The 22,731-nt window shown below is 37.1% G+C and overlaps 2 protein-coding genes across 3 annotated transcripts; one reads left to right on the top strand and one right to left on the bottom strand.

Annotated features, from left to right (window-relative positions):
* Positions 1–912: 912 nt before the first annotated feature.
* On the bottom strand, positions 913–11,922 carry LOC141438041 (ubiquitin-protein ligase E3C-like; the record flags this gene model as incomplete). 2 transcript variants are annotated; one of them, XM_074101688.1, is given in 13 exon segments in its annotated part: positions 913–1,031; positions 1,936–2,050; positions 3,063–3,264; positions 3,950–4,185; positions 4,518–4,807; positions 5,148–5,529; positions 6,616–6,839; positions 7,961–8,114; positions 9,081–9,207; positions 10,828–10,947; positions 11,096–11,299; positions 11,506–11,633; positions 11,718–11,922. In XM_074101688.1, coding segments are annotated over 12 exon segments (2,299 nt in total), but the record flags the coding sequence as incomplete, so codon positions are not given.
* Positions 11,923–12,734: 812 nt separating this feature from the next.
* Positions 12,735–20,372, top strand: LOC141437570 (uncharacterized). Its single transcript, XM_074101002.1, has 5 exons — positions 12,735–13,165; positions 13,255–13,440; positions 18,975–19,110; positions 20,048–20,214; positions 20,367–20,372. Exons 1-5 carry the CDS (start codon positions 13,127–13,129, stop codon positions 20,370–20,372), a joined length of 534 nt encoding a protein of 177 aa, XP_073957103.1. The 5' UTR covers positions 12,735–13,126.
* Positions 20,373–22,731: the final 2,359 nt, after the last annotated feature.

Below are 22,731 nucleotides of genomic sequence, written 5' to 3'. Positions count from 1 at the left end.
AGGCCCATCGTTAGCGCCCACGTCTCAGATCCGTATGTCATCACTGGCAACACACACTGGTCAGACTTTTGACTTCAAACACTGCGGTAATTTGGATGAAAAGACACTGCGAAGCCTCCCGAACGCTGCCCAGCCGAGTCGGATTCGACGAGTGATCTCTTTCTCGAAGTTGGACCTACCTAACTGGACCGTTTGAAGATATCCTACTACTTAAATATAAAAAGTTGTATTTTAATCGTAAATATGTATTCACGGCTACCCTTTGCTTAGCGTGAACTTGTCAAATAATAATAATTATTATAAGTCTACTCACTTTAATAATTCTGAAAGGAATTCTCTAAACAGTCCGCCGCCGTCCACCCCCGCCTCTTCGGCGCCGGCTTGGTTCACTAATTGCACTCGTAGCTTCAGCTTTAAATCTGGCTCTAAGAATAATAAAAACATACACAGGCATATTAAAAAAAAGATGGAACATGTAACGATGGTACTGCAAGGTAATTCATTGAAATACGTGGATACCAGTAGTGACGCGGTGACACAAATTATTTATATTTATGTATTTCTATGAAGATTACGTGTCGCAAATTGCGGAAGATAAATAGATGGAAAATAGAAGTGTTGCGGAGACATGTCGCCTGCTATTGCTGCTTGCAGTCAGCTATGGAATGGTACTTTCATATTGCAGTAAATCAAGATGTATGTATCACAAAACAAAGTTGTAAATATTAGAGCGTTATCACACTGGCGATTCGTAGTCGAGTTGAAAGTGAAGCGAGCGCGCAACGATTTCGCCGCGAGTGTAAAACAGGTATAATGGTGTCTCCTGAATGTTACACGCAGCTAACTCATTGAGCGCTCGCTTCGCTTTCAGACTCGCCCTGACGCTCTTAGGCACAGTGTGATTTGGTTTACCATTGTCAGGGCTTAGTTTGTCGAAGGCGTCTTCGTAGAGATGCGTCCGCCGGACACTGATGTTTATTGATGGTCCCTCGTTGAAGTTTGACATTTCATACCAGTGGTCGTGCTTTTCTCTAAAAATAACAACATATAAAATTTCCTAACGCATGAAACAATAAAGAAATTCTGTTATTCTGCGATAGAATTGCTTGCTTTAAATTACTTGATGCATTAGTTCTTTTAAACGATCCAGTAGTTCTTAAGAGATGAAAACAAACAAACAAACGCGCAAACTTAACCTGTCTGTCCGTTATTACTATTTTCAACCGACTTCAAAAAAGGAGGAGGTTCTCAATTCGGGTGTATGTTTTTTTTTTGTATGTTTGTTACGCGATAACTCCGCCAATTGTGGGCCGAATTTCAAAATTATTTTTTAGTTCTAAGGGACCTACTTCCGAGGTGGTCACATTGACACCAAATCAGGATCTGATGATGGAATCCTAGAGAAATCGAGGGCAACCCTCGAATTTTTAAAGTACACCTATAGCGATTTTGGCATTTTTAACACCAAGTCATTTACTTTCAGTAAGTATAATTTGGTGAACTGGACCTAATGATGAAGACCGTAGGTACCGGTACTCTGATATAAAATAATATAACTATGCCGTGTATATAACTATGGAATCGTTGTGAGATGCACTTTGGCTACAAATTAAAGCCAAATACATGTGTAGGTGAGGTAGACGACTATAGTTCCACTCCTGCTGGCTCATGAAGAGGCACCAACTTCAAACTAGTATAATTATTAATATTATTTTCAAGGTTTCTGAAGTCGGTTCCATTTTTTGTTAAAAAAAAATTTACAAGCTTTTATCTACACCTAGTTTGCTGGTTTGTTTGTTTCAAATCATGCAAGTTAATTTTGATTCACTTCCAGTCAAGTCGTTGGATCACAATGCAAGTACAGTCAACAAAAAGTTCAGTCAGCATAAAAAGCTTGTTTTTTTTCAAAATCCTCTTACTCTAGGTGCAACTTACCTAACAAGGAGTCCTTGAAAAATTAGTATTCTCGTTGAAAACGGAACAACGAATGGGATTTCTCTTAAAATAGTGACTGTCCGCAGTTCCTTGATAGTCAGCGGCGGTCCTTCGTCTGTAGAACAAAGGTTTACATGTAAGTACTGATCCACTGAGAAATTGCTTTACAAACATAGAATGATATTTAAAATTTGGTAGTGACTTTTGCGACACTAATAAAATAAATTAAGAAAGTCCGTTAAATTCTGATCTGAAATTCTGAAGCGCATTTAATAGTTACTTTTTATAAAAAAAATATATATTTGATTGTAATGTACAATCAAACCACCAAATGAATCGTGACACACTGTGGAGTGGAGCCTATTCATAGAAAAAGTCATAGTGAAGTCGCATAGCTGGAAAAGGGTGTTTATTATGTATGATTATGAATCATATACCGGTAGAACGTTCTACGGTGGACAAAGAACCAAATGGTTTGATAATACGGTCACCACACGAGATTGTCGAGCCTATTGCCACCGTTCATAATTTAGCTAAATAATGTTTACTTGTAGTAAATATTGTCATTAATAAACCCGACTAGCAATACACGACCAAATTACGAACAATGTCCAGCGGCTCAACGATTCTGTTGTGCTGTACTTTAAGGTTTTAAGCTTATGCGATTTTCATTCATAGTTTTGTACCTCTCTCTGTGTATCTGTATTCCTTTTTATTTTTATGTGCAATAAAGAGTCTATAATGTAGACTCTACATACATACATACATATTTAGGTACATATTATTACACCCGGCACATAAGGCGACAATTTTTAGCAATAACTGTCCCATTTAACTTCCGCGTGCAATACCGATCTGTTCGCTCACGAAGGCGCGCCCCTCCTTAATCCATATTTTAAAATTGTAGTTTTAAACGTGTCTGTACAAGTAAGTCAATGTGTGCATGGCTCGAACTTGTCCTCAGTCGCAAGCGTACCGTCAGTCACGCACACTGAGACTAAGACAACCTGTAAGTACGAGGTTTACTAGTGCACATTGCTGTTGCTGTGGAGGGGCGTGCCTTCGTGAGTGAACAGATCTGTAAAAACTATATGCCGGCCTGCCGCTGGGCAACCAGTGTGACTCACCCGCGGCGCGTTGCAAGGCGGCGGCGAGGTGCGGCGGCCGACGCAGCTGGCGCGGGTTGGGCCGCACGTGCGTGCCGGCCACGACCAGCACGGCGGCGGCCCCCTCCGGCACGGCGCCGCGCACCGGCCAGTCGTCGCCGCCGCCGCAGAACCCCAGCCGCGAGTCGCGCACGTACAGCGCGCGCAACAGGTGCGTGCAAACCTGCGACACGAATACATAATCGCGTCTTGAAAATACATAGATAACTAACAGCCGTAACAGTAACAGAATGCGCATCGAACACTGGGGGCCATCCGTAAAGTATGTCACATCAATTTTGGCCATTTTTAGTCCCCTCCCCGCCCCTCTATAGATGACCCCTTTTGTCTGTATATGTAGACATGATGCCTCAAATTAATGGAATCAGACACACATTTTTCTCTTGTGTGCTTTTTTATCTTGCATGTATAGTCGCACAATAGCAAGACACTTGAATTAAAATTCGCCTGGATATCTACAAGCTTTTGCAAAACTGTGTGAGCCGAAATTTAGTCTCCACCTTTCGCCTTAAACTAGCGTTTCCACCAATAATGTGCGAGGATGTGTTGCGAGGGATGTTTTTCATTAACCAAAAGAAACACTCCATTTACACATCCTCGCACACCACATCTCTGGTGGAAACGCTGCTTTAAACTAGCATGAATAACATTTACAAAAATAGGCGTCTATAGCTCGAGCCTCAATTCTAATGAAAAGTTGACACGTTAGTGTTCCGCTCAACAATATCCAAACTGCTCAGTAATAAAACTAAACCTAGCTTGTGGATGGGACTAGCACAGGACCGGGCAAAGTGGCGTGAAAATGAAGAGGCCTTTACCCAGCAGTGGGATGTGGGCTGATTTGATACCTTGAAAAGATGTGACCACGCGGGCGTCTGATTCTTCCCTCCCCCGAGTTCTATCTGCCCGCCGCCGACGGCGTCTTTGTACTGCGTCGTCGGCGTTGGCCGCGACTCCGGGTATGCCAATTCCACTAAACCCAAGCAGACTTGCCGCAGGGTGCGACATAACCCGCCTAGCTCGGAGAACTCGAATGCGTGTATCCGACCGCCGCCTCCAGATTGCACACTGGATACGCTAATATCTGAAATATTAATTGAGGAATTAATGTAAATAATTTGGGAGAAGTCGAGAGGAAGCCCTGTTTATTTCACCACAAATTTAACAAATAACAATATTTAATGATTAACGATTATTTTCATTATATCGAAAGGTTATTAAAAGTAGGTATTTCTAGTCTACAATTCATAGAATATACGTCTATTGATTGTCCTTGTCAAGCTTGCGTTACGTTTGGATCTAAATACAAGCATCAAGGAGAACCGAATTTTAGTTACATTCATAGTTACATTCAAGATCATTCTACTCGGTAAGTAATCCTGCTCGATATAAGCACAACAATAAAACAACACGAACCATTATTGAGGATCATCTCGTGGCTCATTTTATCATTGTCACTCAAGTCTCTACAGAACTCCGTGTCGTGCAAAGTCCCGATTAGCAGTGAGAACAATGCACAGAAGACGGCCAGCGGCGCTAGTAGTCTATGGACACCGATCACGGTGGAGTCGGCGCCCATACCACGGGACAGCGCGGAGAGGAGCGGCGTGGCGGAGCCCCCGAACGAAGACTCGTGGCTCATGTGGCTAAGCCAGCGCCAGAGGCCTCGCAGGAATATGGGCTTGAATGCCAGCGTGTACAACAACCTGAAAAATAATTAACAGACTACAGATCTACTCTCGTGAAGGGACGTCATTTTACAGCCAAATCTATTTACAATATTACGAGTACATGATTACAGGATGTTGTATAAAATTTAGAAGGGTATGCCATAATTTGTGAACATATCTACAGTTGATCGACTAGCGTGAATGTAGCGTAAGATTTAGTATGATGCAGTTTTCAATACGCCCACTACGTAATAACAAGAAAGATAAACAAGGTGGCGTTATACAAGTAAGTCAATTTAATAAGACTATTTTCCAACTACTCCAACCGGCTTTAAGGATATAGCTTCTCTGTCAATGTTAGTGATGTTAGCATTACCTGTATTTATGCAAAGCCATCCTATGACTAAGCAACAAATTATGGCAGATCCTCGACAAACAATCTAGGAAGTCTTCACTCAAGTCATTCTCCGTGATCTGCGAGCATGTGGTCATGACACATCTGTCTGGCTCATTCAATATTTCTATACAACGCGTAAGGATCATCTGTTCTCGCACTGAGGTGGGATTAGGTTCGCTCTCGCTGTCACTATCGTCATCCTTGTCGGCCGCGGTCTCCTGACTGTAGAGTGAGTCCTCGTATTCGTAAGTGATTTGCTTATTACAGACATTGACAGTGAGCTTAGCAATTATTTTAAGGTAGTCTAGGACGATTGGGTTGTTTGGCAGTCTCGAGTTGTTTATGTTACGAATTTCGTTAGCTGTAAAAGATAAAAAAAAGTTAATACGCGCACAGACACGTTAGATCTACATATAATAGTAAGTGGGTAATTTCTGGAACTACTAAATTGGTTCTAAAAATTACTTCATTGACACTTAAAGCTAAATTAGCTTTTTTATATCCTGGAAAAGTACAAAGTTCCCAAGGAACGCAGGCGAAAAATCCGGGAAACAGCTCTAAGAAAATATTTTTATGAGATATTCAAAGCACAATAATTCACAGGACTTACAAATGATTAAACGAAAAAAAATTGTAATAAAAAAAGGAAACCTACTTCAAAAACCTTGAAAAAAAATCTATTAGTTTAAAGTTGGTGCCTCAGCAGCACGAGCCAGTAGGAGGGGACCTAAAGTCTTCTACCTCACCTATATACATACCTACTATAGTATATTGGGCTTCAATCACTCCTGCTGGCTCGTGCTGAGGCACCGACTTCAAGCTAGTAGAAAATTATTTTCAAGATTTTTGTAGTTGATTTCATTTTTTGTTAAAGTTTTATTTTTCATGGTTTTTAGTGATTTGTAGCCAAAGTGCATCTCACAGCAATTCCATTAAGCCTAAACACGGCATAGTTATATTATTTTATAATACGGTCTTCTTCATCAGGTTCAGTTCACCAAATGATACTTTCAGAATGTAAAAAGTTGACTTGTTAACACAAGATGCCAAAATCGCTATAGGTGGCTTATAAAATTTGAGGGTTGCCCTCAATTTCTCTAAGATCCCATCATCAGATCCTGACTTGGTGACAATAGGACCACACCTCGGAAGTATGTCATTTGGAACAAAAAAATAATTTTGAAATTCGGCCCACAATTGGCGGAGTTATCGCGTAACAAACATACAAAAAAACATACACACGAATTGAGAATCGCAAGCAACGTAATTTTGTGATACTATACATGCTTTGTGCTTGAAGTGGCAACCTTATGGTAATAGGAAGCCAAATCGACCTTGAACCACTTGGCTACTTGGTCAGTCGCGAAAGAATCCTCCATTGCTTTGGGACTTGGAGACCACGAAACGACGTCATCGTACAGGATTTTATTTTGTTGTATGTACTTACCGAACCCATGAGGTTCAAGTGAAAGAACAGAATGTAGTAACCATGAGTCGTTGATCAGCTTTTTGCTAGTGAATAGACTCTGGTCATGCAAGCATTGCAGAAGCGCCAGGTATGGGAACTTCCCGCTGCTTTCGTTAGCCAGCGCGGGAATCACATACATTTCCACAGGCTCTGGGTATGGGTTACACAGGAATGCTGATGCGAACTCGGACATTATTGTTTCACTGGAATTGTAATGAAGTATTATAGTGGATATCTAATTGAAGTACTAGTAAATTGGGCAAAGCACTTAAAGGTGAGTTAATTTTAAAGTAGTCTTAAGAGCGTTTATACCTGCTGAGCTGGCAATGTTGCATTTTTGTTAGTTTTTCTCGATAATTCCATAAAAATTTAATGAAAATTAAAAATGTGGTCTGATAGAACTCTTCTTAATATATTAGTTAATGTGTCTACTCCAATAATTATTCGTGATAGACTTTTATTTTCTTTAAAACCGTTAATAAACATTTCTTCGTTTTTAAAGAATATCAAAGTCCATCACGAATAGTTATTGGAGTAGACACATTAACTTATATATTAAGAAGAGTTTAATCAGACCACATTTTTAAATTTCATTAAATTTTTATGGAATAATCGAGAAAAACTAACAAAAATGCAACGTTGCCAGCTCAGCAGGTATAAACGCTCTTATTTTGAATTAAAAAAAAACTTTCTGTGTTTTTTCAAATCCTGAGGACTTGTCCAACAGACTCGAAATGGCAATCGTTTTCACCACTTTGTTCTGTCACGTAGTTTAGGGCGAGGGTAGAAAGAGATAGTAAATGCGATCGCGAACTCCCACGCGTTAGACGATACGGCCTCTGAGACCATATTGTCTATACTTAGTTTTTTTTAGCATTAGAAAGCAGATAAGATAAGCGTCTTGACGTGTCGTTTTATTGAAAAACACTTTTGAAAAATAAGTCACAGCAAATATGTAACAATTAGCAAGGGTATATGATCATGTATATGCTTTTTGTATCATAAGTAACAGTTACTGTTTTTTAAAAACGTTTTTCAATACTTCGTAAACGATCTTGACGAGTCTTTTTATAATGCTAAAAAAACGAAGTATAAATAGCGGACGAACGCTATAGCATTCACAGTCTTTCCATTTTACCTTTATGCTTATACTGTTTGACAAAAAATAATGGTAATAATGCGTTTGTGATTTTGAATTCATCTATAAATCGGTGAAATTCAGACAGAACATTTTCAAAATCTAAAATTTGAAGTTGTTTTTTGATGGAAAAAGATTGTAGGTTGTAATGCAAATTGCAATTTTTCACTTGTTTAAAATACTTACTCGTATCCGCTCAAATGATTATTTGTTGTTAGGGTCAGCGGTCTGTGGATGAGCTCCAAGAGGGCGCCACTCAAAGGGGTGGGTGGGTTCGGCGAGGGCCCGTAAAGTGGGGGACATTTCCGACACATTACTTCACGCAAGTCTCTAAAATAGCCTGGGGATGAGATAATAAGTAAAGAAAGCAAATCAGAATTATTAATTCAAAATGTGTGTGCCAAGACACCTTTTTTCATGTAAAAGGTAAAATTGCATGTAAAACCACACATACGTTACATACGTTAAAATACATAGAACCCTATTACTTAATGAGGGCTATCGCGTATGAATTCGCCGCTAGAGGCGCTAGTGTAGCGTGAGGTCTCCGAAATGTCAAATCTCATAGTTTTTGGGTGAGCTACGCGGGTTTATTTATAATTAGAATAATATTGTGAATATTTTGCAATATCTGAAATTAAGTATGGCAAATATGCGTTCCGGGGCAATGAATGTCTGTGTTTTGAGACAGTTTTGTCTTTCGGAAACCTTTGTCCTCCCTTTTTTCCGAACAAAACGGGGACTATGGAACACTGTGACATGCTCGATATTTTTATGGTACGGTTTTAAGTGTATTGAATATGATTTTAATCTAAACTTTGTTTTCACGCCCGTAATAACAGACTTTGAAAGCCATACTTAAAAACCTCACGCAACAGTGCGCCATCTAGTGAGACAAAAAACGATAGCCCTCATTGAATTGTCATTTGTAACCATCTGCCCCAAAATTATTTGTATTATATTTAAAATTCGCATGCGCGCGATGCATTAACCTAAGGCATTCCCCAATTTTTGCTTATGCAATTAGTTTTTGTTGTTTGGAGAACTAAAGTTTAGTAAACCAAATAAAAGTTGCAGAATTAATAATTACAATTTACAATAAAATCAGTTGAATCATGACCAACTAGGAACCTTCCCATAGTAAATGTTAGAATAACATTGCAATGCCTGAAAAGAAAAATCCTCTTATGATGTTAACAGTTACATTGACTGTGGTCACAACACAATTCAAGTGTTTTTGTTTTATTGGGGTTGGGAGGGTGCACAAGTTTTATATTGATGAAATTGTTCTTATTTTAATGTTTACCTCTTTTAACTAGATACATGAATGTCCCAGCAACATTACTCAGAGCCTCATCAGCGTCCATAGAGTTCTCAGCAGAGTTGATGGATGTGAACACTTCAAACATTCTAAGTGGCACAGCCAAAGGTATCTGCAAATAATTTATTAAATTACTATCCTTTGTCTGGGATGTTGCTTTGCGTAATCCATTAGATCTAACAGTTAAATAAAATTGAAATTGTGGAATTTATCATATTCCCAATAAATCACTGGCATCTTTATTTTCGTATAAAAAGAACACCTGGTACAAAATTTCACGTTTTTATATTTTATATGCATTAACATGTTGGCTGTACAATCTTAGGATAGAAAGTAACAGATGTGTAACCTAAGATTTCATTCAAATCTATCCAGCAATTTAACATGACAGCAACAGAACCAACACACATGCACACACACTATTTTCGCGTTTAAATATTAGTAGGATGTGCAAGTCATTCTTCTGAAGTCATTGTTTCTTATAGTTAAGATAGCTCAAATCATCATTATTATCTTGGTTTTGTAGAGGGTAGAAGATAAATATCACATTATGTGGCCAATTAAATTACTGTAGCAGTCACCCAATTATGGAATATGGAACCCTAAAAATTAATACTTATGTGTTTCTCTTTCAAAGCATCTATTGAATGCTACATTGAAGACACAAATGAAAGCAATAATGTAGTTTTCATCTTAATCAGTTAATCAATTACAAAACAGAAGGCACAACAAACAACACGCACAAGCATTTTAATGGCTTTCTCTCATAAATTTATTTTTTTGTTTCAAATCATTTGATCCAGTCTAGTGGTCCCATTGTCTTGAGATATAGATATGACAACGCAAGTATAGTCAATAAAAAATACAGTCAGAAAAAAAAAGGTTTTTTTTCAAAAACTTATAGAAAAAAAAGTTTTTAAAATTATTTTGTTCCCTAGTTAAATTGAAAGGAGATTTCTTCCACTGAAATTTCATCAACAGACATAGGAATCCACGGGGCAAAATTTTGTGATAGGTAGTGAGTTCCTACATTGATAATCTCAATTATCTATGCTTGTTCCATATACTAGTGATCACTCCAAGTTTTGTTTGTAAAAATATGTTTTTATCAAGTGTGTAAAAAATTAAACAAAATAATAACGTAATTCTCTTCTCTTTTTAAAACAAATTTTGGTACTAATCATAATTGTTTTTCTTAATTACTGTCCCATCTACTGTTGTTAAAATAAACAATCAGAATTTGTTCCAAATTTTCGGGTGTTAAACGTCTCCATCTTGACTGATGAATCCATTTCAGGTGGCTGAATGACAAATAAATAATGAAGCATTTTAAATATGCTTTAGTGTTAACTTCATACTCATCATCAGAGCAATACTTAAAAAATACACACAATACTGGGGGTGATTACTAGTATATGGGAAAAGCATAGATAATTGAGATTATCAATATAGGAACTCACTACCTGTCATAAAATTTTGCACCATGGATTCCTATGTCTGTTCATCAAGAATATACACACACTAAAACTTTTGTTGTCAATAAATGTTGCGAGTTTGAGTTTAGTTTGAAAAATTAGCAAGCCCAAGTTAGTCTAACCTGACTTCTACTGGTGATGCAAATATGAGTTTTAATTTATTGTCTACTCTTATTTTTTCAAAAAATGACAATGATACAAAATAAAATAATACATAATATACAGAACTAATAACAAAAATAATATACAGAACTCACCTCAGATTCTTCTTTTAGCAGCTTCAAGTGCAGTGCAAGTAACCTTCGTATTTGAACAGAGCAGCCTCCACTCTGAAATACTTTCCTCCATTGCTTTAACAACAATTGGGATACTGATACCTGAAGAAAAATATGTTGGTTTAAACACATATTATAACAAACTATGCTTTACATAATCCATATTGTGACATTAAGCTTATCACTATTATTTTCTATGGCTACAAGGATATGAATGCAAGCTTATTTATATTTCAAAATATTAATTTACCAGTCTAGAAGAGTCCTCTTTGTCATCATAAAAAAACAGTATTTTGGAAACAAGTGCACACAGCATATCAGCATTGTCAGCGCTCACTTTTGGGAATATGTTGTCAAACTCTTCTCTTTCATTTTGTTTACAATGTTTCCTTGTGAGGTAGCTTCTCACATAAGCCTGGATTTTTATTGTACTGTTAAGTCGCTTTCTGTGCTCCTGAAATAATAATATTTGAATGTCACTGGCATGCCTGATTTGGTATGTTTGAGTCATTGTGTAAGAAGGAAAATAACCAGACAATAAAACTAATATGAATAAGTAGAAATATTGTACTAGTGAAATTAATTCAGTATTCAAATAACGAAATAAAAGAAAAAATAAATAATGTGTTTCTGTGTTTTGAATTAGTCCACAAAATCAACCTCTCTTTTTTGTCGCTGTTGTTGCGTCTGAAGTATGAGTGCATCCCTGTCCGTTTTGCGTTGCGAACTCGCTCCGGACAAGTTTTGCTGCGGCTTACGCCGAAAGTCGCCTTCAAACGAATACATGACTGAAAATAAAATGCACACATTACGTTTAATGTCCCGAATAGTAAACAAAAATCAGCTGAATATTTCATGATCAGATCACATACCTAATTGTCAATTTACTAACGTTGTCGCATACCTTTACAATTTGTAACTGTTTCCTGTGTACGAATGCTATATAAGATTTTAATTCATACCGAATGAATTTAATCTCTGATTCATGGAATAAACAGCGCAATTACACCAGTGATCGCAACAAAATGGGATCCCGAGTTCCAAACATTTGATTCGATTGTAGGTCGGCTGTCAAGCTGTCAGTCATGTCATTCATTTCAAGAATTTTCAGACCAAAGCATGATTTGTCAATTTGGCTTGTCAAGCAGTTTATTTGAGTCACAACTTAAGACGCTAGAAAACAATTTTTAATACTGCTAATTATTAAGTAACGCATGTTTATGAAAATACAGGAAAATACAGTTCAAAATATTTTATCTTAGTGAAGTACTCCGTAATTTCTTTACTTTTAAATCAATTAATTTGTTTATTTTGTAAATTATGCTTGTAAGTAAATGTATTATTTCAAGTCTGTCAATTGACTAAATTATTCTTCTAATCAGATTTGTATAAATTATCTGCTTCTTAACGATCTTTATATATAGTTAATTTATTTTTAGGATAGTTTAGTGTAACCTCAATTGTTCCTTTTTAATTAATAAAAAATATAAGTACGATCTTTTAATTTAAAAATAATGGTTATATTTTTATATTTCTTATTTAGACCCATGGACGTACTACCTAAAATGGGTTGGGTAGTACGTACGTAGTAGTTTAGGTAGTACGTCCATGTTTAGACCATTTAAGATGTTAAGTGGGTATATGACATCGATATATATATATATAGAATATAAAATAAGTCAATGGTGTATGAATAGGTACTGCTCTATTTTCATTTTTTAAATACTTAATATATTTAGCTCAAAGATATATTGTCTCTCCTTCCTCTTTGATTTAGCTTCTTTGTTTCTTATCTTGACTGACAGCTTGACAGCTATAAAAAAATAAGTGGGCCCAGCAGGGCTAGTCCGAAACTCGAAACTCGAAGTTCGTGTCGTGCGGTCCCTCTGACACTTATACTATTTAATACGAGAGCGAGAGGGACCGCACGGCACGAACTTCGAGTTTCTAGTTTCGGAGTAGCCTGCAGGGCTACTACGAACAAAGACTACAGTATACATATAGCTACTATTCTTGTAATCTGTGATAGGAACTCGACGTTCGTGTTGTGCGGTCCCTGTGACACTTACACTATTTAATACGAGAGCGAGAGGGACGGTACGATACGAATACGAACTTCGAGTTTCGGGTTTCCCGTTTCGTAGTAAGTAGCCCTGCTGTGCGGAGCGGACGCCGGACGCGGATGTTTTTTTTTAGAATTATAAAAACTGAGTGTATAGTCCTTAATATTTAGTTATAATAATTAATAATATCCTAGACCGAAACCCATATTCATGTAACCATGGCCGACAGCCCCTCGGAGGTAGAAACCACTGGTCGTGTAAGTCTTTACTTATGTTTACTATTTCATGAAGTACCTATCTGATAAGATTTTTGGTATTTTTTGTAAACTTACTGTTTATTTTATAGTTTTCGAGACCATCTCTTGCTCAAGTAAAAGCAATAATCGATTTTATGCAAAAGCATCCTGAATTAGCAAACAGAAAATTTAGATATGGCATGAACCATGATAAATTTAGAAAGCTCTGGTATGAGTTGTCTTCTATTGCTAATTCAATTGAAGGAGCGGTCAAGTCTACCAAGGGCTGGATAAAAGTGAGTAAATCATTTTATAATATAGAACAATCACTAAAATATTAGTGGTTGTTGTATTCTTAGACATAAAAAGTGCCAATGTTACATATAAAATAAGCCCACTAGACTAGAGAGCCCTATGTCCCTAGTGAGGGATAACAGAATCACATCATCATCATCATCATCATCAGACTAGAGTTAGGGTTGCCAGATGGCCGGGATATCTGGGATTGTCCCAGAATTACGTGTCTTGTCCTGTGTCCAGGAAGTAATGTAATAACTTTAATGTCCCGGATTTCAACTACTAACTATAATACTAGGTTTTTTTTATAAGTTAAAAGATAAGTATTTCCTTCTATATTATAAAATTGAAGCTGCGGTTAACATTGTCAGCCTGTAGGTATTCAGAATTCACATGCCTGAAAACTGTTTTTGAGATCCTTTCCTTCCAAAAGACTTGCCAAATGACAAAATCTGGGCTCACTTTTTTAAAACAACCAATTTTAATGATTTTGTTATTTTGAAGAAACCAATTGATTTTGTGCTTGTAGGTATTGGTATTTACCTGCCGAACCAATTTGTAACCCTCAAATTGTCCCGGAAATGAAATGCCTGTATCTGGCAACTCTAACTAGAGTACCCTAGTAAACTGTTTGAAGAATATAATTTTATTTAAATGTTATTGCTTCTAAAACAGGTGAAATAGCAGTCTTGATATTAAAATACTATTATTTAACTCATATCTTTCTTTTGGTTTAAGATTTTTATTTTCTCAAAAGAATATAAAAATTCACTTACAGAGTACACACTTTCTTTATAAGAACTTTATTTTAAAGTAAAAACATTTACTTCAAACACTGACAAGTAATAGCAATTGATAGGTATAATAATAATAATAATAATAATATCACAGGACAATTCACACCAATTGACCTAGTCTCAAAGTAAGCTTAGCAAAGCTTGTGTTATGGGTACTAAGCAACTGATAAATATAATCATATAGATAGATACATACTTAAATACATATAAAACACCCAAGACCTGTGTAATAATACGGAAATAAACCTTTTACATAAAGCTAGGCTTTATTCAATTAGAAATTACACATGACACAACTAGACAGTTTGACATAATTCATAGTGGTAATAATATAAAGTACATAGAGTTCAGCGATGTGCATAAGGACTCATTGAATCAGTAAAGAGTCGATATCATATCATTCTCCGCGGCTCTGAGAAGATTCCTCCACAGTTACCTCAACAGCACACGCTCATGCTGTAATCCTTGAGATAGTGCGGCGGTTTTCGAGCCCTGGCAGATCTCCTCAACGTTTCTGGCTCTGGCAGTGGAGCCACTTCAGACTGTGTCTGTTCAACATCTTGAGGAGGTGTAAAGCTGTCTTTTCCGGACACAGATTGGTGCTCGGGGCTGATATCTTGGGTAATTATTGGGGATTCTCGCGTATTAGAATCAGGTTCTGTTTCTTGGGCAATAATTTCTCCCTGACCTCCAATCGGGGCTAGGTGCCTATTTGACACGGTTGTTTCACGGCCATCAGGGAGCCGAATATATGAATAATCTGCGTTTGCTTCTAGCAGATCCACTTCTTCCACTAGGGGCTGATATTTGCTGGCTCGGTCACAGCGGCGTAGAAGAACCTGTCCTGTTCCAGTCAACCATGTAGGCATCGAGGTTCCGTTAGGAGAGCGTCTGCTGTGCCGGAACATCCTCTCGTGTGGTGAACAATTAATTGCCGTACACAGCAGTGAGCGTATGGAATGTAGAGCGAATGGAAGGACTTTCTCCCACTCTTCCTTCGGCAAATTGTGGGTCCGTAGAGCCAATTGAACTGTTTTCCATAGTGTTGAATTTAATTTTTCCACCTGGCCATTCCCTTGGGGGTTGTAGGCGGTAGTGCGGCTCGTAGCGATACCTCGTGAGTGAAGAAATTCTTTAACTTCTGAGGACATAAACGACGATCCCCGGTCGGAGTGTATATACGCCGGCATACCAAATATCATGAAAAGCGAATTCAGATGCATAGTTACAGTCCTCGCACTTACATCAGTACATGGAAAGGCGAATGGAAAACGTGAATATTCGTCGATGACAGTAAGTATAAACCGATTCTTGGTATTTGTTGGGACCGGGCCCTTAAAATCTATACTAAGACGCTCAAAAGGTGAAGTGGCCTTTATAAGCTCAGGGAGCGGGTCTTGATTTCTGAAAAAGTTTGGCTTTATCTCTGCGCAAGTTCGGCAATTGCTTGTCATGGCCCTTATCTCTTCGATCGTATAAACCAGATTTTTAGTTTTGAGCCAATGATGCATTCTTGTCACACCGGGGTGACAGAGATGATTGTGCAACTCCTTTAGTTTAAGACTTCGTGATTGTAGACTCATGCTAGCAGAGACTCTGGACAGTGCATCAGCGACGTGGTTTTCTCGCCCAGGCCTGTAAATTATGTCGTACTTGAACGGAGCCAGTTCAAGTCGCCATCTCTGAATTTTCTCATTCTTTATCTTGCTTGGCAGCTTAGCATTGAACATGAAACTGACAGACCTTTGATCAGTAATAAGATTGAAAGATTTGCCGATCAGGAAATGTCGCCATTTTTTAAAGACTCAACGATGGCGTAGGCCTCTTTTTCTATGGCAGAGTGTTTTTGTTCGCAGTGATTTAATGTTCTAGAATAGAAAGCAACTGGCCTAGAGTTTTGAGATAGAGTAGCCGCGATCGAATGTTCAGAGGCATCTGTTTCGACTGTGAAACCCACGTTGTTATCAATAGTATTTACGGAAGACTTGGCGATTATCGATTTCAAGATTTCAAAAGCTTTTACCGCTTCTTCGCTTAAAGGAAACTGCGAGGCGTGAGCTAGAGCATGAATTCTCTCAGAAAAATTGGGTATCCATTTGGAGTAATGTGCGAACATTCCCAAAGTTCTGCGGAGTGATGCAATATCATTGGGCGGAGGTAAGTCGAGCAGAGGTTGCAATCTATTGTTATCAGGCTTGATAATGTGGTTGTCAATAGAGTATCCCAGTATGTTGATCGATTTGAGGCTGAACTTACTTTTCTCCTTATTTATTGTAAGCCCGTACTTATTGAGTGCATTGAGAGACTTTTCGAGATTTGCATCATGATCTTCTTGTGTTTTACCGCAAACGGTAATATCGTCGAGGTAGGCGTACGTCCCTGTTAATCCTTCTTTCCGGATCACCCAGTCGATAGTTCTTTGGAACGCAGATACGCCGTTTGTGACGCCGAAAGGAATTCTAGTAAATTGGTAAAGATTTCCTGCAGCTTCGAATGCAGTGTAGATTTTCTCCTGAGGAAGTATCGGCACTTGGTGATAAGCACTTTGAAGATCGATAGCACTGAATATATTGTAATTAGAGATCTTAGTAACAGTTTCTTCTATATTTGGCAGAGGGTAAGCGTCTAACTGTGTATATCGATTAATAGTCTGCGAGTAATCAATCACCATTCTTTTCTTGTGATTGGCGTTCTTAGTAATCAAGACCTGCGCTCTCCACGGCGATTGGCTCTCTTCGATTATACCGTCTCGTAACAATTTTTCTACTTCGGACGTGATAAACTGTTGATCTTCAGATGAGTACTTGCGAGATCTTATGGCGATCGGCTTGCAGTCTAGAGTAAGGTTCGGAAACAACGGCACCGCAGGTACGGTTGCTTCAGCTACAGAGCAAACTTTGAGCGCTTGCTTCGATCCACCAAATTCAAACTCCAGGGTCGAGTGCAGTTTCAATATGTCGTGACCGATAATCATGTCAGCGCACAAATCCTTTACGATTAGGAGTTCAATATTTTCGTAAGAGTACTTCCCTATGCGAATAGTTTGGCGGGTGAGGCCATTTACTTGTGATGTCAAAGACAGTGAAGCCATCGTCACTGTTTGTTGACAGTTAAGCTTTCTTAGCTTTAGCAGATTTGCGAATTCTTCGTTTATGAAACTTATGCTGCTTCCCGTGTCAATTAAAGCGTCAGCACGAACACCTTTGATGTAAGCTTCAGCCATAGCTTTTTGAAGTGAAGTAGGTGAAGCAGCTGTTATGCAAGCGGTGCAGTGCTTACAGCCATCATCAGTACTTGAGGTGGCGGCGCTGTTTTGACCTTTGCTACGACAAACAGTCGAAAAATGACCCTTCTTACCACAAGCATGGCATTCAACATCAACTGCCGGGCAGGTTTTGCGAGCATGAAGAGGGCCGCCACAGAAAAAGCACTTGCGTCGATAAGATTTTGTTTCCGTGGATCTAGGTGCTGCAGCTACTGTTTCAAGAGATCTAGAAGTAGATGGAGTGGTAGTTTCATTGATTTTTGAAGAATGAGACATAGAGTTGACAATTGGAGATTGGCTATTAAATAGCACCGAGTTAGCTTCAGCTGTTTCCATAGATAGCGCTAGATTGTAGGCTTGCTCTAAGGTCAGCGTCAAATTTTCTAACAGTCTCTGACGAATGTTAGATGAATTGATCCCGGCTATAAAAGCTCCACGTATGCTATCACTTCTATTCGTTTCAGCGTCCACGGAATTGAATTGGCATTCTTTAGATAGTTGTCTGAGTGCCTGAAGATATGTGTCGATAGATTCTCCTGACTGCTGGCGCCTCGTCGCGAGTACATGTCTAGCGTATATTATATTCTTAGGTTTTACATACAAGGCATCCAGGATGGCGATGGCATCGGCATACGTTGTGCAATCACTGATGTATGCAAAAACTCGCGGCGAAACATAGTTCACTAGCAGTTGTAGCTTGACGGCGTCAAGAAGACGAGCAGGAGCAGCAGGTGCGCCAGCATCCGTTGCAGCGGGGGCGGACGCGGCTTCACGAGCGGTCAAAAAGTTTCCGAAGGTCCGCTTCCAGTGTTCCCACTCAGGCGCGGTGGTATTTAATGATGGGTCACCATCAAAACGTTCGGGTCGTAAGAATCTATCCATTTTACTAATTGAATAAATTGTAATAATACGGAAATAAACCTTTTACATAAAGCTAGGCTTTATTCAATTAGAAATTACACATGACACAACTTGACAGTTTGACATAATTCATAGTGGTAATAATATAAAGTACATAGAGTTCAGCGATGTGCATAAGGACTCTTTGAATCAGCAAAGAGTCGATATCATATCAACCTGAGAACAAACATTCATATTTTTCATACAAATATTTGCCCAGATACGAATCGAACCCGGGACCTCGAGCTTCGTAGTCAGGTTCTCTAACCACTAGGCTATCTGGTCGTCAAATTATGGTAGTAAGATAAAAAAAGGCCTATTCTCTATTCTAACAACATGAATCTTGGAACCATGTCGGCTATCCATCCATACAAGCATAATAATTACAGTCATTGACCTCCAGCTGCAACCAAATCTATAATCACTGTTCATTATGCATGAGCATTCCAATTATGTTACAGAATGGCAAGGTGCATATTATTTTATTTGGTATAGATGGCAACACTTTATGGTACTAAAAGCAGGGAACTTCCCAAAATATTCCTAATATCATATTTATTATATTTTCTAGTTTTGGTCTGACAAGAGAAGAAGCATAAAGTTAAAACAAAAACAAATAGATGAAGGAAAACTGGATGACAGATTGTCCCCTGTAGAAAGGAAAATTTATGACTTGTCATTAGTTGAAAATTCTATATCACCTATAAGTAAGTACCTATATATATGAATATTATAATTTAATATTTTCATCCATGTTTTTTTTTATATTTTAAATTTTATGAGACAGTTATTATTAATGCAGGCTTTTATTGTCCCCACTAGATAGGTTAAAATATATTTTTATTTAATGAAAGCATGATTTGAAGAAGCAAATCTTCTGCATCAAAAAATAATTATTTTCTTAAAATATTAGTTGTGGAAACAACATTTTTTTATATTTTTAGCCCTATTTTGCATTGTGGTGACATGCCAAAAAATAGATACAATTCCATAAGTTGATGGTTGAGATTATTTATATGTTATTAAGATCTCTTGATTAATAAAAATATAAAAAAAAGAGAAATAATAATATAAAAAACTGATTGTAATGAAATAAGTCAGATTTTTGACACAATTTTCGTACATATCAACCCTGATCAAGTTCTTATCCAAATGTTTCTACATTCATATCTGATTGGTTGATTTGTCACATCCATTGCTGACTGTCTGCTTGCTTGTTTGTTTAATGATGATAATGAACAGTATTAAAAATAAGGAAATAATAATATAAAAAACTGATTGTAATGAAATAAGTCAGATTTTTGACACAATTTTCGTACATATCAACCCTGATCAAGTTTCTTATCCAAATGTTTCTACATTCATATCTGATTGGTTGATTTGTCACATCCATTGCTGACTGTCTGCTTGCTTGTTTGTTTAATGATGATAATAAACAGTATTTAAAAATAAGGAAATAATAATATAAAAAACTGATTTTAATGAAATAAGTCAGATTGACACAACTTTCGTACATATCAACCCTGATCAAGTTTCTTATCAGAATGTTTCTACATTCAGATCTGATTGGTTGATTTGTCACATCCATTGCTGACTGTCTGCTTGTTTGTCTAATGCTGATAATGAACAGTATTAAAATTACAGAAAAAAAGAAAGGTGTAAAGCAAGAGCCAGTGAATGGGGATGAAGATGAATCCAATGATGACTCCTTCCTGAAAGAAGTGGATGAAATGGATTTCACAAACACAGAGTCCAATAAGCTGCTTGTCACAGAAGCTGATGAGAGGCAAATGTCCATAATGGAAAAATTGGTCAGTTTTAAATACATGTGTTGCTATCAATATTGTATAGCCACTAAACATAAATTTATCATCATCATCATAGTCAATATTTGTCCCACTACTGAGCGCAAACCGTCTTAGATTGAGAAAATATGCAACACTAACTCCTGTTACCTCTTCAGGCTTAAACTGCTGAATTTTTGTGAAATTTGGTATGGAGATAAACAAAAGATACCTTATTTTTGATAAAATAATTTCCAAAATTGTAAAACTTGTTACTTTTGTCTGGGGTCTTACTTACATCTGTTAAAAAAGTCGGGACTGTAAAGGCTTTAGTCTGGAAACTTCTAAATTAATTGTAATATATTTGATTGCACTTAGTCAAGTTTGTTTTAGTTTCCCCTGCCTATGGCAGATATTCTGTATGACATTAATTAGGGTTTGCAGATAGCCTAAATTATGTATGAATGTATGTATGTAAACTCTTTATTCTACAAAAGGAAACACAAAAATACAATTGGAAAAACTTTGAGATGCTTGTACAAAGGCGGAGTTATCCCTTTAAGGGACCGCCAAAGAGTGAGTTAATTATTGAAAATACAAACTGAAATATAGATGCACAGAAAAAACAGAAAATAAGACCATCACTGGAATCGAACCCAGGTCCTCGGTAATCTGTACCGCGTGCTATACCGCTACACCACTGATGGTCAACATACAGATACATACAGATACATACATATAGCACGCGGTACGGATTACCGAGGACCTGGGTCGATTCCCAGTGATGGTCTTATTTTTCTGTTTTTTCTGTCATCTATTATTTCAGTTTGTATTTTCAATTTCGGTTTTACGGGATGACCGTAAAAGTAAAAATTTGGAATGAAATAAAAATACAAAAAGATCCAAAAAACAATCTTGAGTTTAATTATATTTGAAATTTATTATTTGGTGAATAGGTGAAGTGATGGACAAACAAGCAGCTGCAATGAACCAACTGGCACAGGCTACTCTCACTAGTTCCAAAGCTATGGGAGACTCTGCTGATGCATCTCACATTCAAGTATGTTATTTATTTCCTTTTTTAGACGACCAGATGGCCTAGTGGTTAGAGAACCTGACTACGAAGCTTGAGGTCCCGGGTTCGATTCCCGTGTCGGGGCAGATATTTGTATAAAAAATACGATTGTTTGTTCTCGGGTCTTGGTGTTTACGTACTATGTATTTCGGTTTTTAAAGAAATTTATTACTCTCAAAAGAAATTTCATTTCACTTAATGAGAATCATGCATGTTAGTAGTGAACGTTATTGATTTATTACAATATATTATACATTAATATTACATTACATCACATTAGTGTTATTAATTCATTTTTTATTAAGTATGTATCTATGTATATAATTACATTTATCTGTTGCTTAGTACCATAACACAACCTTTTTGCTTACTTTGGGACTAGGTCAATTGGTGTGAATTGTTCCGTGATATTTATTTATTTTTTAAACTGTATCTATTTTCATAAATTTGTATCCGCTCACTTTCGTGGTGTCTAGTAAAATTCAGTTTAAAAAGCCAATTTTTTTACAGGCTGTAGCAGTAGACAGGCTGGCCAATTCTTTCGAAAGCATCAGTGCGTCAGTACATGACGTCAGAAATGCTATAATGAGCATAGACTATACAATGAAGAGATGTTATACCGCCACAACTACACAACACAGGCAAAATCCCAATATTTTTAGTTAATGTACCTGTTACTAGTAGTATTACTTACTTCTTTCAATTATACTTCCTTTTTTAGTATTAGAAAGAAGGTCGATCTTGATGTGTCTCTTTATTGAAAAACACTGTTGAAAAATAAATTACAGCAAATATGTAACAATTAGCAAGGGCATATACGAGTATGATCATTTAAATGCTTTTGGTACTATAAGTAATATTTACTGTGTTTAAAAAAAGTTTTTCAATGAAAAGACCCATTTCAATTGTCTACTATTTTTCTAATGCTAAAAACAAAGTACATATATACTTAGCTGATATGAAAAGACTGTCGTCAAAAGTAGAAGTACTTTTAGTTTAGTGTACCTGTAATTTAAACTATTTATTATTGTCAATAGTGTATTAATAGAAACATGATAAGCGAATGTCCTTCATTAACACTAGGTGTTGTGTTAGCAATTAATTTTTTCAGTATGGTTGAGCAAGACTAGTTTTTGGTTGTTTCTAATATTGTGTCTGTAACAACCTTGAAATATTTCATAGTAAGTATAAAATATATAACATTAAAAACCATGTATTATTTTATCACCAAATATTTAGTAATAAGCATTTTAGTGTTATAGTTTGGTTAGGTGGTTTCAATTCATAAGTGGAACGCGTTCTGAAACAAAGATGTAGCGCGCCGTTTCTTATCTCATGAAAGTGATAACGCTCCTGTTTTATCAATATATCATTGCTCCGTTTTATACGAAAGCATTCATGTGTCAGCACCAGCTAAATAGTACCTGTGAAGTTCATAATGAAAACAATTGCAATTTATTCGCGGTCAT

Source organism: Choristoneura fumiferana, chromosome 18 (assembly GCF_025370935.1).
Source record: "Choristoneura fumiferana chromosome 18, NRCan_CFum_1, whole genome shotgun sequence".
Lineage (NCBI taxonomy): Eukaryota > Metazoa > Arthropoda > Insecta > Lepidoptera > Tortricidae > Choristoneura > Choristoneura fumiferana.
Note: the sequence above shows the minus strand (reverse complement) of the source record. Positions and strands in the feature narration are given on the sequence as shown.

Coding starts and splice junctions, on each gene's coding strand:
- LOC141437570 (XM_074101002.1), top strand. CDS start 13,127: ATGGCCGACAGCCCCTCGGAGGTAGAAACCACTGGTCGT. Junction 13,166..13,254: donor AGGTAGAAACCACTGGTCGT/GTAAGTCTTTAC, acceptor TTTATTTTATAG/TTTTCGAGACCATCTCTTGC. Junction 13,441..18,974: donor CTACCAAGGGCTGGATAAAA/GTGAGTAAATCA, acceptor TATATTTTCTAG/TTTTGGTCTGACAAGAGAAG.